Source organism: Cygnus olor, chromosome 2 (genome assembly GCF_009769625.2).
Source record: "Cygnus olor isolate bCygOlo1 chromosome 2, bCygOlo1.pri.v2, whole genome shotgun sequence".
Lineage (NCBI taxonomy): Eukaryota > Metazoa > Chordata > Aves > Anseriformes > Anatidae > Cygnus > Cygnus olor.
Genome location: NC_049170.1, coordinates 45,273,425 through 45,286,233, shown reverse-complemented (window position 1 = coordinate 45,286,233; position 12,809 = coordinate 45,273,425). Strand labels below are relative to the sequence as shown.

At 40.0% G+C, this 12,809-nt stretch overlaps 1 protein-coding gene across 1 annotated transcript in view; it reads left to right on the top strand.

Moving 5' to 3' along the window:
• The window catches only part of PIK3R4 (phosphoinositide-3-kinase regulatory subunit 4), a 28,431-nt gene extending 16,120 nt beyond the window's left edge, over positions 1 to 12,311 (top strand). The window contains 10 exon segments of the mRNA XM_040548403.1: positions 477 to 676; positions 1,632 to 1,842; positions 4,964 to 5,129; positions 5,925 to 6,089; positions 7,300 to 7,511; positions 7,790 to 7,921; positions 9,273 to 9,373; positions 10,427 to 10,515; positions 10,948 to 11,056; positions 11,690 to 12,311. Coding sequence (XP_040404337.1) covers positions 477 to 676; positions 1,632 to 1,842; positions 4,964 to 5,129; positions 5,925 to 6,089; positions 7,300 to 7,511; positions 7,790 to 7,921; positions 9,273 to 9,373; positions 10,427 to 10,515; positions 10,948 to 11,056; positions 11,690 to 11,860 — 1,556 coding nt within the window. The 3' untranslated portion in view covers positions 11,861 to 12,311.
• The last annotated feature ends 498 nt before the right edge of the window (positions 12,312 to 12,809 follow it).

The window sequence follows — 12,809 nt, the reverse complement described above, 5'->3', positions numbered from 1 at the left end:
TAAAAGTTAGTAGGTGGAGAAAATACATTTCCTGTTTACAGATAACATTCTTGAATCTATAGATGATGCGATTTTGTTGGAAAACTGGTTGTATTTGACTTATCTACTGTTCTATTACAAACTTATCCCAGACTTATGCCAATAATGGAGTAACACTTGCAAGGAAGAATTTTTCACATGGAGTCTAATTTTGTAGCTTTATAAATACAAAATTTCACAATACTGGAATGAGTCAACTGTAGGTTTAATAAGGTGTAAACAGAGCACTTGCCACATGTTCTGTTTGCTTCATAAAGCCCTGTCAGCCAACTTAAACCACCTAGCAGTCGTTTTTCTCCATTAACTATATACATAATAAATTGGCATGTAAACATTAATCTCACATGTAGTCTGAAAGCAGTGACCAGCCTGGATGAATATTGTCATCACTGCATTTATTCTCTCCCTCCTCTCCCTCATGCCCCAACTGCTTATAGCTAGAAAACATGTAAAGCAAGATTCAAATGTAAATGAAGAATGGAAAAGCATGTTTGGGTCCCTGGAACCATCTAACATCTCCCAGCCAATACCCAAAGGACATGGGCAAACGGCTGATCCTGAGTCTATCCAAGCTGGGAAACCACTTCGTTCAGAGTCCTCAGCTGGCATTTGTGCCGCTTTATCATCCTCTCCACAGGTATGGCTGAAAAACACCATCTTTGCATCTTTCATCTTAAACTGAGATGATTCAGTTGTTTAACATGTTCAGTTCAGTTTAACATGGAGTGGGACTACGGGGAAGTGGCATTCTTGTTTCGTTTGGAACTTTAAACTGTTGTTGTTCTCTTGTGTTTTTCTCCAGCAGAGTAGCAGACTTTAAACTTCTTATTCTTAAAATAGGAATTAAAAGAGGAGGGAAATAAGTCTAGTCACTTGAACAGAAAAGCTTTACTAACAAATGTATGCTTTGCATGAAGGGATGGAGTTTTGTGTAATAACCAATTGTTAGATAAGCTGTTCTGACAGGAAAGACTTCCCCTCAAGTTGTATGCTCTGATACATGTTGTGAGGAAGAGATGAGATACCATGACTTTAACTTGGAAAATAGGAACTGGTGTATCACATCATAGCTGCCTTTAGACATCCTGTACGTGTAATAGTTGGTACTGGCTACAGAAGGATGGGCAGGGAGCCTTGCAGGGTGGGGAAGCATCTCTTGACACTGAGCTCTGCTGTCTGTTCAGTTGGAAATTAACTTCTGCTAGCTTTAAATGAGTGTCCACTCTGAACTAAGATGGAGCCACTTCCCACTTTTATTTTTCAAGCCAAATATAAACAATTAATCATTTGGGAGCTAATTTGTAATTCTGTCAGTCTTAAGAGTGTACACAAATAGTTTCCACAAATAGAATGTAGAACATACTAGGCAAACCAGGTAGGATAACTGAATGGTTATGCTTTTCTATAAATAATTTTCACTCTTTAATTGTTTTCAAAAGTTTTTGATTGAGTTTGTATCACGATGGATCTGAAATATGAAATTGTCAATAATGTTGTTGCTATTGTATATTTGTATTAAAACCAATCACTTCTGCAAACGTTTACTGTTGTAAAATGTAAGGCATATATTTTTAAGTGCTTATCTGTTACAGACATCCGATGGAACAGTTGTTCAACCCAGGAAACCGACGATACAGGTACCAAGCAGTTCAGTGTCCCCATCTGCATACCAGCTACGCATCACCACTTGCAAAACCGAACTTCAGCAGCTGATTCAGCAAAAGCGAGAACAGTGTAATGCAGAAAGAATTGCCAAGCAGATGATGGAGAATGCCGAGTGGGAGAGCAAGCCTCCACCTCCAGGTAAATCACAGGCTACTGAGGTCATTAGGCAAAAAAAAAAGAGAGAGAGTTAAAACACGTTAATCCCAAGGAAAAATGGAAAACAGGAAATTTTAGGCAATATGCCTGCTATGCAGAACACCTATTTAGCAAAATATATGCATGACCTATGAAAGAGAATCTGGACCCTAGATCTTTACTTTTCCAGTAATGGACCCAAACCACTGGTCGAAAGCCCGGGGTGTGCTGTCTGTTCCAGAGAGTTTTATGAAGCAGGATGTTTACAACAGGATATGTGGCAGATAACTTGCCATCCTGTGACAGCCTGTAGTTTGGTTTCAGTAGGGGGAGAAATGCTGTTGGAAGGTGAGAAATGTATTTTTACCTGGGGAGTGACTCCAGATTTTCAGCCATTCTGTGTGAAAGTTTTAAACTCTCAGCCAGGTTTTGTTAACCAGTGGCACACATACTGGAGTGAGCTGTTTGAGCTGCCCTTGTTTACAAAGGGACCTGTCACCTTCTGCAGTTGTAGCAGCAATACAGGTGCCCAGCCAAAAACAGATGGATTCCTATACTACACTGTTGCCTTCAGAGAGGAAGGAAAGCCATTTTTACCTCTTGTTCCCTTTTCTTTACCAGAAAGGAGCAACGCACAGGTTTTGCTGAACAGAGCTTTGGCAGCAACTGTGGAGGAAGTGCGCACAGTTTTAAATTTGTCATCTTCCTATGACCTCAACTTAAATTTTGATGCTCCAAATTCCAAGTTTGGAATTTACCCAGATCCTCAGAATTTTCTGCTGGTATTGTCCACTCCATGTGCTTGTTACTGAGTATCCCTTATGGAGATTCCAGGCTAATGGGAATTCATGTGCTTAAATTCCAGATGTTAGCAGAATCTGTACTAGCTAGGCTTGCAGTGATCAACACTATGATGCTGAAGTCTTTTGGTAAATCTAGCATAAATGTACATAGCTAGGTGTATACAGCTACCAGATCAGTTTAAGGGAAGTTGTTGAAAATTACGAGAAAACTGATCCAACCAGATAGCATTTGAACTTAGCTAACCTTGATTGAGCTTGACTAGGTTATGTGTTTGTCATTTGAAGAGAGTTTTAGAACTTATGAAATAGTATGTCCTAATACAAGCAGCTGATTTGCTCAGCCACAGAAGGGACTGAGTACCAGAATCACAAAATCATCGAATGGTTTGTGCTGGAAGGGACCTAGAAGATCACCTCATTCCAACTTTGCTGCCATGGGCAGGGTTGCCACCCACTAGATCAGGTTGCCCAAAGCCCCATCCAACCTGGCCTTGAACACCTGCAGGGATGGGGCATCCACAGCTTCTCTGGGCAGCCTGTTCCAGTGCCTGCCACCCTCATAGTGAAGAATTTCTTCCTAATATCTGATCTAGATCTCCCCTCTTTTAGTTTAAAACCATTCTCCTTGTCCTATCATTATCTGACTGAGCAAAATGTTGCTCTCCATCTTTTTATAAGTCCCCTTTATGTACTGAAGGGCCACAATGAGGTCTCACCAGAGCCTTCTCTTCTCCAGGTTAAACATCCCCAGCTCTCTCAGCCCTTCTTCATAGCAGAGGTGCTCCAACCCTCTGATCATCTTTGTGGGCCTCCTCTGGACCCGCTCTAACAGCTCCACGTCCTTCTTGTGCTGGGGGCCCCAGACCCGGATGCAGCACTCCAGGTGGGGCCTCACAAGGGCAGAGCAGAGGGGCACAATCCCCTCCCTCCCCTGCCGGCCACCCCTCTGTTGATGCAACCCAGGATCCAGTTGGCCACCCAGGCTGCAAGCACACACTGCTGGCTCGTGTTGAGCTTTTTGTCCACCAGAACCCCCAAGTCCTTCTCTGCAGAGCTGCTCTCAGTGATTTCTTCTCCCAGTCTATCCTCATGTCTGGGATTGCCCCAACCCAGGTGCAGCACCTTGCGCTTGGCCTTGTTGAACCTCATTAGGTTCACATGGGCACACTTTTCCAGCTTGTCCAGGTCCCTTTGGATGGCGTCCTTTCCTTCTGTTGCATCGACTGACCATTCAGCTTGGTGTCATCTGCAAACTTGCTGAGGGTGCACACAATCCCAATGACTTCCTAATGTCTAATCTAAGCTTAAATCTTTAGTTTAGTCAAAAGCTACCCTGTCCCTATCCCTATACTCCCTGGCAAAGAGTCCCTCGCCAGCTTTCCTGTAGGCCTCCTTTAGGTACTAGAAGGTACCTGAAGGTAGAGGAGGTCTCCCCGGAGCCTTCTCTTCTACAGGCTGAACCCCAACTCCCTCAGCCTTTCTTCACAGGAGAGGTACTCCAGCTCTGATCATCCTCATGGCCTACCTCTGTACTCGCTCTAACAGGTCTATGTCTGTTAATAATGTTTATATTTAAAGATTCTGTGTTACTCTGAAATTACTCTGAAATGTAGTCTCTACTTCATTAATCTGTTGTTAATCCTTCACTGAAGCAGATGCCTGTTAGAAATGAAGCTAGATATGTCTGCTTTGCTTATGTCAGGGGAGGAAACATATCACACAGATCTTGGCAATTTCTTGGCAAGAGTTACTGAATGGCTGCTCAAGTCCTCAATTTCTTTTTTGAAGGGCTTGGATAAAGTTTCTGTGGGATTTAGAAGAGCTGTAACTTCATTTTATTAGGTACATAAAGCTGATGTGTAGCATGTGCTGCAATGCTGAACCTGTCACTTCAAGCACTCTACAGACAATCCAGGGACATAAGCCTGCTCAGATATGTCGCTCACTATGTGCATTTTGGGATTTTAAGGGATTGCCATTCACAGCACAGAAGTATGTATAGGCTGATTACAGGTGATCTGTGCATTAGTTTCTCTATAGCGCATACGGGTTCTGAAGGGTTCTTTGTAATTTCACTGAATGTGCACAGAACCCATCTAAAAGAAAACACTTACTCAGTTCTGCCAATAGACTTTAGTTCAGAATTGAACAAGCTTTTGCCTTGAACTTTTAAAATGCATTACCTGTGTGTTTTCAGTGCCTTCTATGCTATGGAACTATAGTAACTGTATCCCAGTATGTCTGAGATCAGGGAAATTTTCTTGTTTCTATTAGGTTACAAAATTAACCCCAAACTTCCTGGTTTTCTGTTTTCCCTGTAGGATGGCGTCCCAAAGGGTTGTTGGTAGCTCACCTCCACGAACACAAGTCTGCAGTGAACCGCATTCGGGTCTCTGATGAACATTCCATTTTTGCTACTTGTTCAAATGATGGCACAGTGAAAATCTGGAACAGCCAAAAGATGGAAGGAAAAACCACTACAACCAGGTAGTTTTAAAACTCATAGGACTACGGGGGCTACTCTTTAGAATAAAAAATAAACTAGAGCTCAGAGGAAATACAAATCACTTGTGGCTATGTTGGAGATTTTATTATTGAAATATACTGGTGTTTTTCTTGGCATGCAAGCCTAAAATACTAGATTGCATTTGCAAACCTTTTTCTTTCATTAATTAATTGAAACAGCAGAGGGAGTGCTTCACAGTTGTAGTTACAGGCTCTTTGACTTCATTTCTAAGCATAAATAAAAATATTTTGGTGCTGCTGTTTAAAGCCATCTGAGGGTGTTTTTTTTTTTTTTCAACAAATTAGCTTTATTCTAAACTGTCTCATCCATTGATATTTGATGCAGGAAAGCTGTATTGTTGGTTGAAACACAGATAGGGGGGTATGAGGCTGACAGTCTCTCTGAGAAGTATCTTTGGAAGAAGAGGATGTGTCTGAAAATACTTTTGAAAAAGGGCAGTAGATTGCAGTATCAGTTATGTAACAGTGACTACAGTATGCTACTTTGATACAGATCTAGGTTAGACTTTTATTCTATTTTGTTAGTTGACAAATATGTGCTGCTGAAGCTGGAGACTGTCATAGCCTAAAGGGTCAAAGATGGACAGTTAAGCTTGCAGAAGCAACTCTGGCTTTGTTGCTTTCTAATTTTGGAACACTTAGTAAACATTCTCAGAGCTCTCTCAAGAGCCAGTGGTGTTTGTGGCAATGTAAATAAAAATTACTTCTCTTAGAAAACATTTCCTCTTTTTCTCCTGCTCCGCTTTTACTGTTCAGATCAATTCTGACATACTCTCGAATTGGAGGACATGTCAAGACGCTTACATTCTGCCAAGGCTCGCATTATTTGGCTATAGCTTCAGATAATGGTGCCATCCAGCTTCTTGGTATTGAGGCTTCAAAGCTCCCTAAATCTCCTAAAATTCATCCAATACAAAGCAGGTATGTACTTACAGCATTTAAATCTCACCACGCAGCTCAAGCTGTTGGTATATCCCTCACTTAACGAGTCTTTGCTCCATGCTTCTTGCTGGCTGATCAAGCCCAGGCTGTACTGGAAGGCTGTAAGCAGTGATCTTATCCTGCTTCGTAAAGACAGGTTGAAAAGCAACAGTGGAGAGATGAGGATTTATAGCTCTAGGTTATCGGTATCTCCTGTGTCACCGGACTCATTATGAGCTTGAAACAGTCACTCAGTCTGAATACTTCTCAGTTCTTCTATTTATGCACTGGGATTGGTAGCTTCTTACCTCTACCGTTACAATGTTAATATTTATAAAGTAATTTTAGAGGTTCTTTTTAGAGGTCATTAGATGGTTATTCACAAATGAGCAATAAATGATTTGGCCTCAGATCTGCAGTTTTTCGTCCCAGGCTTTTAAGGTGAGTAAGGTTGCAGATATATGAGGGATAAGACACTATTTAACAGAATGTTTGGGGGTGATTTAGACCTTTCTTACCTGTCTCCATGTAAGTGATTTTGAATAGTTGGCACTGATTCAACAGCTTAATCTTCCAGCATGAGTGAGGAACACGTCCAGGCTCCATCAAATCTAGCCTTTGTCTCAAAGACTGTTTTTTGTCCAAAGTTAGGTTTTTGTTTCAAATGTTCTCTCTTATTGGGATTAAGTTTATAAATGAAGTAAGCAAAATCTAATGGAGGTGTAAACTGCAAACCAGAGGCATGTGTCCATTTTGGTGTATTCTGTGTTTGTGCCTGAAGAAGGTCCCATTTGCACACACAGTGAGTGACTGAGTACAATTCTGGCAGTATGACAGTGGGAGAAGAAAAAAATAAAACAGGTATGTGTTCATGCCTGTAGACTCTGGGTAGATGAATATCTGATAAGCATGGAATGTGAATCTGAGAGAAATATCTGAAACAGAGAGCCAGAGCACTGCAAAGAACATGCAAAGAGCTCTCGACAGTATTTTACCAGCCTGCAGAAGGCCTGCAGGTTCTCGACCAGAGAGTTTTCAGAGAGTGTAAGCATCCGTTGCACTAAGAGTGGAAAGTTGTTCCCAAGGCAGATGCCTTGAGAAGTAATGTGAAGACAATGCTGGTTGGCCTCAGCTATTGAAAGGAGTCTTAAACTTGGGAGTACTATCTGTTTCTAATTTAGTTTTTTGTTTTTTTTTTTTTTTAACCCAGGTCTCTAGATTTGAAGGATGATGGCTGCGTGGTAGATATGCATCACTTCAATTCAGGAGCGCAGTCAGTGCTGGCTTATGGTACAGTTAATGGGTCTCTGGTTGGATGGGATTTGCGATCTAGCAGCAATGCTTGGACACTGAAGCATGATTTGAAGTTAGGCCTCATAACTTCATTTGCTGTGGACATACACCAATGCTGGCTGTGTATTGGTAAGCCTGTATTTCCTACTAGCTGCTTTTTGTTTCCCCACTTTAGTTTTATTTTACAATAACTGTAGCTCAAGCTTTTGTTTGATTTGATTTACTAGAATGTGCTGTTCTCTAAGAAGGGGAAGGAAATACCTCCTGATCTATTTGTGGGAAGTATTCTGCTCTATAATTATTTGAGGGTGAGGTCCCATCTCCATAGAAGCAGAACATAACTATATTGAGCTGTGTAAAAACATGTGTAATTGTCCTTCTGACTGTAGACAGCTGTCTCTCACCAGGCACAAGCAATGGTACCATGGCATGCTGGGACATGAGGTTTCAGTTACCAATCTCCAGCCATTCTCATCCTTCCAAGGCCCGAATCAGACGCCTGCTCATGCATCCTGTCTATCAGTCCTGGGTAATTGCAGGTAAAAAGATCTTAAACTTACTGCATAGTTGCCAGAGGTTGTAATTAAAGAAGCTTCTGTTTCAACTTCTGCTTCAATCCCTGGGTCTTCTTGTTTGTTTGTTTTCTTCTCTTGTAGTTTTTCTTGTGCTTTGCTTGGGGAAAGGAAAAAGGGAAAGTTCATACTTGTATTCTACCACTGTGCCCTTCATGGCTTTTTAAATTTAAAAAAGAGAGAGGAAAAAATAATAATTAGTGCTAAGCCATTATGAAAACGACAGCCTTTCCAATTCTCATCTTCTGGAGCATTACAACTCTTGTGAGCGTCCCTCCCTGTGTGCTAACACGTCATTTTTTATGGACAAAATGTTATAAAAGATAAAACCCGATCTTGTGCCATACATCGAAGCTGACAGAAATTCTGCCACTGCCTTCAGTGCCTTTGTACAGCAGAGACTGAAAGGTTGTTCCATGTCCAACTGCCTCTTGAATCTGATCCAGCTGTGTCATGGGTTAGAGCTTTCTAAAAACTTCTGAGAGTCTTCATCTGGTATACTCACAGCTGCTTCATGCTCACCGCATGTAGCCCTCTCATACACTGTGCGTAAGGAAAGTACTTCTAAGTGTTTGTGTCAGGAACATTCTGAAGTGGGCAAGTAGTTTAAACTAATCCTACAATAACAAAGCTGATAAAGTTGCTATAAAATGAGAGCGATTTGAGTTTCATATCTTACTTAAACTTGCTTCTTAGGTTTGACTACTTTTAGTAATGAACCACCCTGGGACCTAAACAAATTTCTTTAAAAAAATGTAAATAAAGGAAGCTACTCTGTACTGTCTAGTTTTTTCTTCTCTGCTAAAGAATAAATTAGTGACAGAGTTAATCATTTTGGAATATTATTCAAAATCCTTGCATGCTAGGTTGATGCCAAGCATGTAAACAGTTCCTTTAACAGAATTCTTTGCCTTTCTGCACTAAACATGGGTGTGAAACTTCATTGTAGTTACTGAACTTGGTAACTTTGGATTGCTGTCTTAACTGCCTAGGAGTAATCTCCAAAGTCAGCAGTGCTGAACAGATCATCTATCATTCCTAAAGAAGTATGTGAAGTTATCCAGAGAGGAAACAATGAATTTTTAATACCTTTTTTAAAGGGTTGGAGATTAAAGCTCTCTTAAGGGAGGCACTGTAGTGCTATCAAGGGATAAAATCAACAAAATGCATGCATGGCTGATAAAGCAAGACTAACAAATGCTGCAGAGAGCAAGTAAAGAGCATCTCTGTGCCATACTCTCTGTCATGTTAGTAAAGTGAGTAGTGAGAGCCAAGCCACATGTTTTATTTGTATACATTGGTGTTATCTTTCCTGTAGCTGTTCAAGGCAATAATGAAGTCTCCATGTGGGATATGGAAACTGGTGATCGACGCTTCACTTTGTGGGCCAGCAGCGCACCGCCTCTTTCAGAACTGCAGGTCTGGTCTTTTTCTCTTCCCAATTCTGTTCTGTAGCTGGGGCCAGAACAACCTCAGACTCCATGCTGTGCATTAGTACAGTTACCTGTCTCCATGGCCTTGCCAGTTGCACCAGCAACTTGCCCTGGTATTTATTTTGGCACCATAATTGTTTTGCTGTCAAAATTAAATTCCCTTTGTAAAACACTAGTGTAACTGGAATCTTCATTGGTATCTTCCACTCTATGTGGAATGTACTTGTGACATTCACTTGTTATATCCAGTAACATTCTCACAAAACCAGTGAGCCAGGCAGGCCTGTAAAGATTTTTAGCAACGCAAAAATTTATGGTATGGCATCTTGTACTTACTTTTACTTGTAGTTTCTGGGATAATGGGTACCTCCATAAGCATCTGTTCTTTTGCATGTTCATTTTGTAATATAATGCCACTGCTACACTTAACTGACAGTTTAGAGCATGAAGTTCCTCTGCTTCCAGGAGTTAATTGGGGAAGGAGCAATCTGGGAGATTTTTACATACACAAAAATAACCCCATGTTCTTCATAAACATCGTAAATGCAGATCTGGAATCCACCTAAACTTGAATTTGTATGTACTAGAAGGACTGCAAGTTCAGTTCATTTTGGTCACCCACTTTGCAAAACCAGACAGGAAACTTCGTGATTCAGGCTCGTTTTCTGCTGTTATATCCCTTCCTTAATGCCTTCATCACGTAAAAGTTTGAGCTTCCGTATGCTTCTCAATATGATTCACCTGCCTGATTTTGTTAGAAATATTCTTTCTTATTTGCCATCATTGAGAATACTTCTTGGTATCTTGGAAATTACATTATGAAGGGTTTAATTCATTACATTGATCTGTGAACTGTAAGAAACAAAAGGAAGCAATTTACTTTAATATTTTAAGATGTGGCCTGTTAACAAGGTAACTTGGCATTTGTCACAAATATTTGGAAATTGTATGGATGAATATGGTAAAGAATGCATTTACTTCGTGAAGCATGGCAACAGCTTTTGATAGTACTTTTTTATATGTTCCTTTTTCCTAATAGCCTTCCCCTCACAGTATCCATGGAATATACTGTAGTCCAGCATCTGGTAATCCCATATTACTGACAGCAGGCTCAGACATGAAAATAAGGTAATGAAACCAACAACATTTTTGTTTGACACTCTCCCTTTCTACCCTTGGCAGTGTATTAAGTTTTGCAAAGCACTGTATAAGTAAGCTCCAAGAAGCCAAAACTATAATGCTGAAGATGCATTCACTAGCAAGCATCAGTGAGCAGAAAGAATTGTTCTCAACAAAAGCAGTGCAAAACTGTGCTTCCCTGAGATGCAGTGTGTACCATTCTGTGAAGTAGTTGATAGGCTGCATGTCAAGAAACAGAAAAAATAGCATGTCTAAGCTTGATATGAATACTGATTTCTCTTCATCTTCGTTCCACCAAGTGTGGAAAGCATGCAGTATTTGGTCTCACACATTTTCACCATAAGAGTAAGACAGGTTTCAAACAGCCATATTGAGTTGATTAAAAATTTTAACAGCTTTATTTTTTTTCTTTCTGTTTAGGTTTTGGGATCTAGCCTACCCTGAGAGATCATACATTGTTGCTGGAAGTTCTAACTGCCCATCTGTTTCCTACTACAGGAAGATAATTGAGGGCACGGAGGTGGTTCAGGTATTTTTGCCTTGTTTGATAGATACCTATTCAGCATGCCTTTGGGATGGCCCTCTGGGTTACATTAATTTCATGATGACTTTAATTACAATTCTCTCTTAATTTTAATGGATGGTGTCAGCGTTGGATTTTGACGTAGTTAGAAGTTATTTTAAAAGAAAAAAAAAACAGTTGTTTCTGACAAAATTAGGCTTACCAAATAACACATGCAGAAGCCCCATCATATGTTTCCTTTTTTATGTTCCTTCTATTGAACCGTTTTTTATAAAAACTCTTGGAAAGCTAAGATGTATGTGTTGCTGTAACCTTTTTTTTCCCTTGAGGAACATCAAATCTTATTAGTTTGTGTTATTGAAATAAATATGACAAACGACCATGATTTTCCCTAATAGGCTGTTATGTCAGTTCAAATCAAGACTTGGGTTGTGTATGATGAAAAGAAATGAACCAAGGAATAATCGTAAGAGAACCATCAAAGGGTGGAAGTTTTTTTTTTGTTGCTGTTGTTATTTGTTTGAAGAGGGGTTTTTTGGTCTTCATATGCTGACAAGCTACTATAAGGGACAATAACCCTTTGCAAATCTCACCGTTCTCTAAATACATTTTTTTTTTTTTTTTTTTTTTACTTTACAGGAAATTCAAAACAAGCAAAAAATGGGGCCCACTGATGAGACCCCTCGGAAGGGTCCAGAGTCTCTACCAGTTGGACATCATGATATTATCACAGATATAGCAACTTTCCAGACCACTCAAGGGTTTATAGTAACTGCATCAAGGGATGGGATTGTTAAAGTGTGGAAATAAAAGTTGTACTAATATATAGTATGTAAATATTTGTAATAAAGAAATAGTGTTATAATGAAGTTTTCAAGGACTACTTCCAGATCATGGAATAGAACAGACTTTAAAAGACTGTAAAGGGGGTGATAAAATCAGTTATCAGTGTCCTACCACCCTGTTGAAAGCACTTCTTAATCACTTTTTTTATTAAAGGTGTTTAGTATCTATGGCATTTGCCTGAAAGGCCGAGCAGTTTTTGAAGAAATTGTTTAGCCTAGTTTGTCACTGTTCTTGAAGGATCTTTCAGAAGATGATTGAAAGAAGTCCCACACATCTAAACATACAAAAAGGAAACGGCTGGTACAATATTTCAACATCTGACTGCTGCTGCATTGAATCTGAGAAATGAAATACCAACCAGTGCACTAATGTCCCTGTATATTCTAATAACTATAATAAAGTCCACTTGAGCTTCCCTGTTTGGTACTCGGTTCTGTTCATATCCATTGTTACTCTGCAGTAATTTTGTTATATTGTGGCTACAGTGTAAAAAGAATTTGTGTTATAAGATCCATCTTTACAGTGTTAAAGCGCTTTACAGTGATCATTAGAAGGTTAAAAACTGGGGCAAGCAATGATGCTTCAAAACCTGTTAAGCATAAACTGTATGTCTGTGTGTGGCTCTTGGCAGTATATAGTGATGTGGAATGACAAAATCATGGTGGCCATTCTCATGAGAAAACTTGTTGGACTTCATTGGCACTACTTGTAGGGACAATGAGCTTTGGCCCAGCCTTTAGAAACGTCAGAATTGTCAGGCAGCACAGCTGTTCCAGTAGTTCCTCTTTTGGAGATGCTGTAACATGTCTTCTATAGACTTCTGATTTTTCCTTTTTCCTTTCATTTTTTATAGACAGTTCAGAGGCTTATGTTTGAGCAGGCAGTCTGTTAATGATATCGTGATCAAATACAG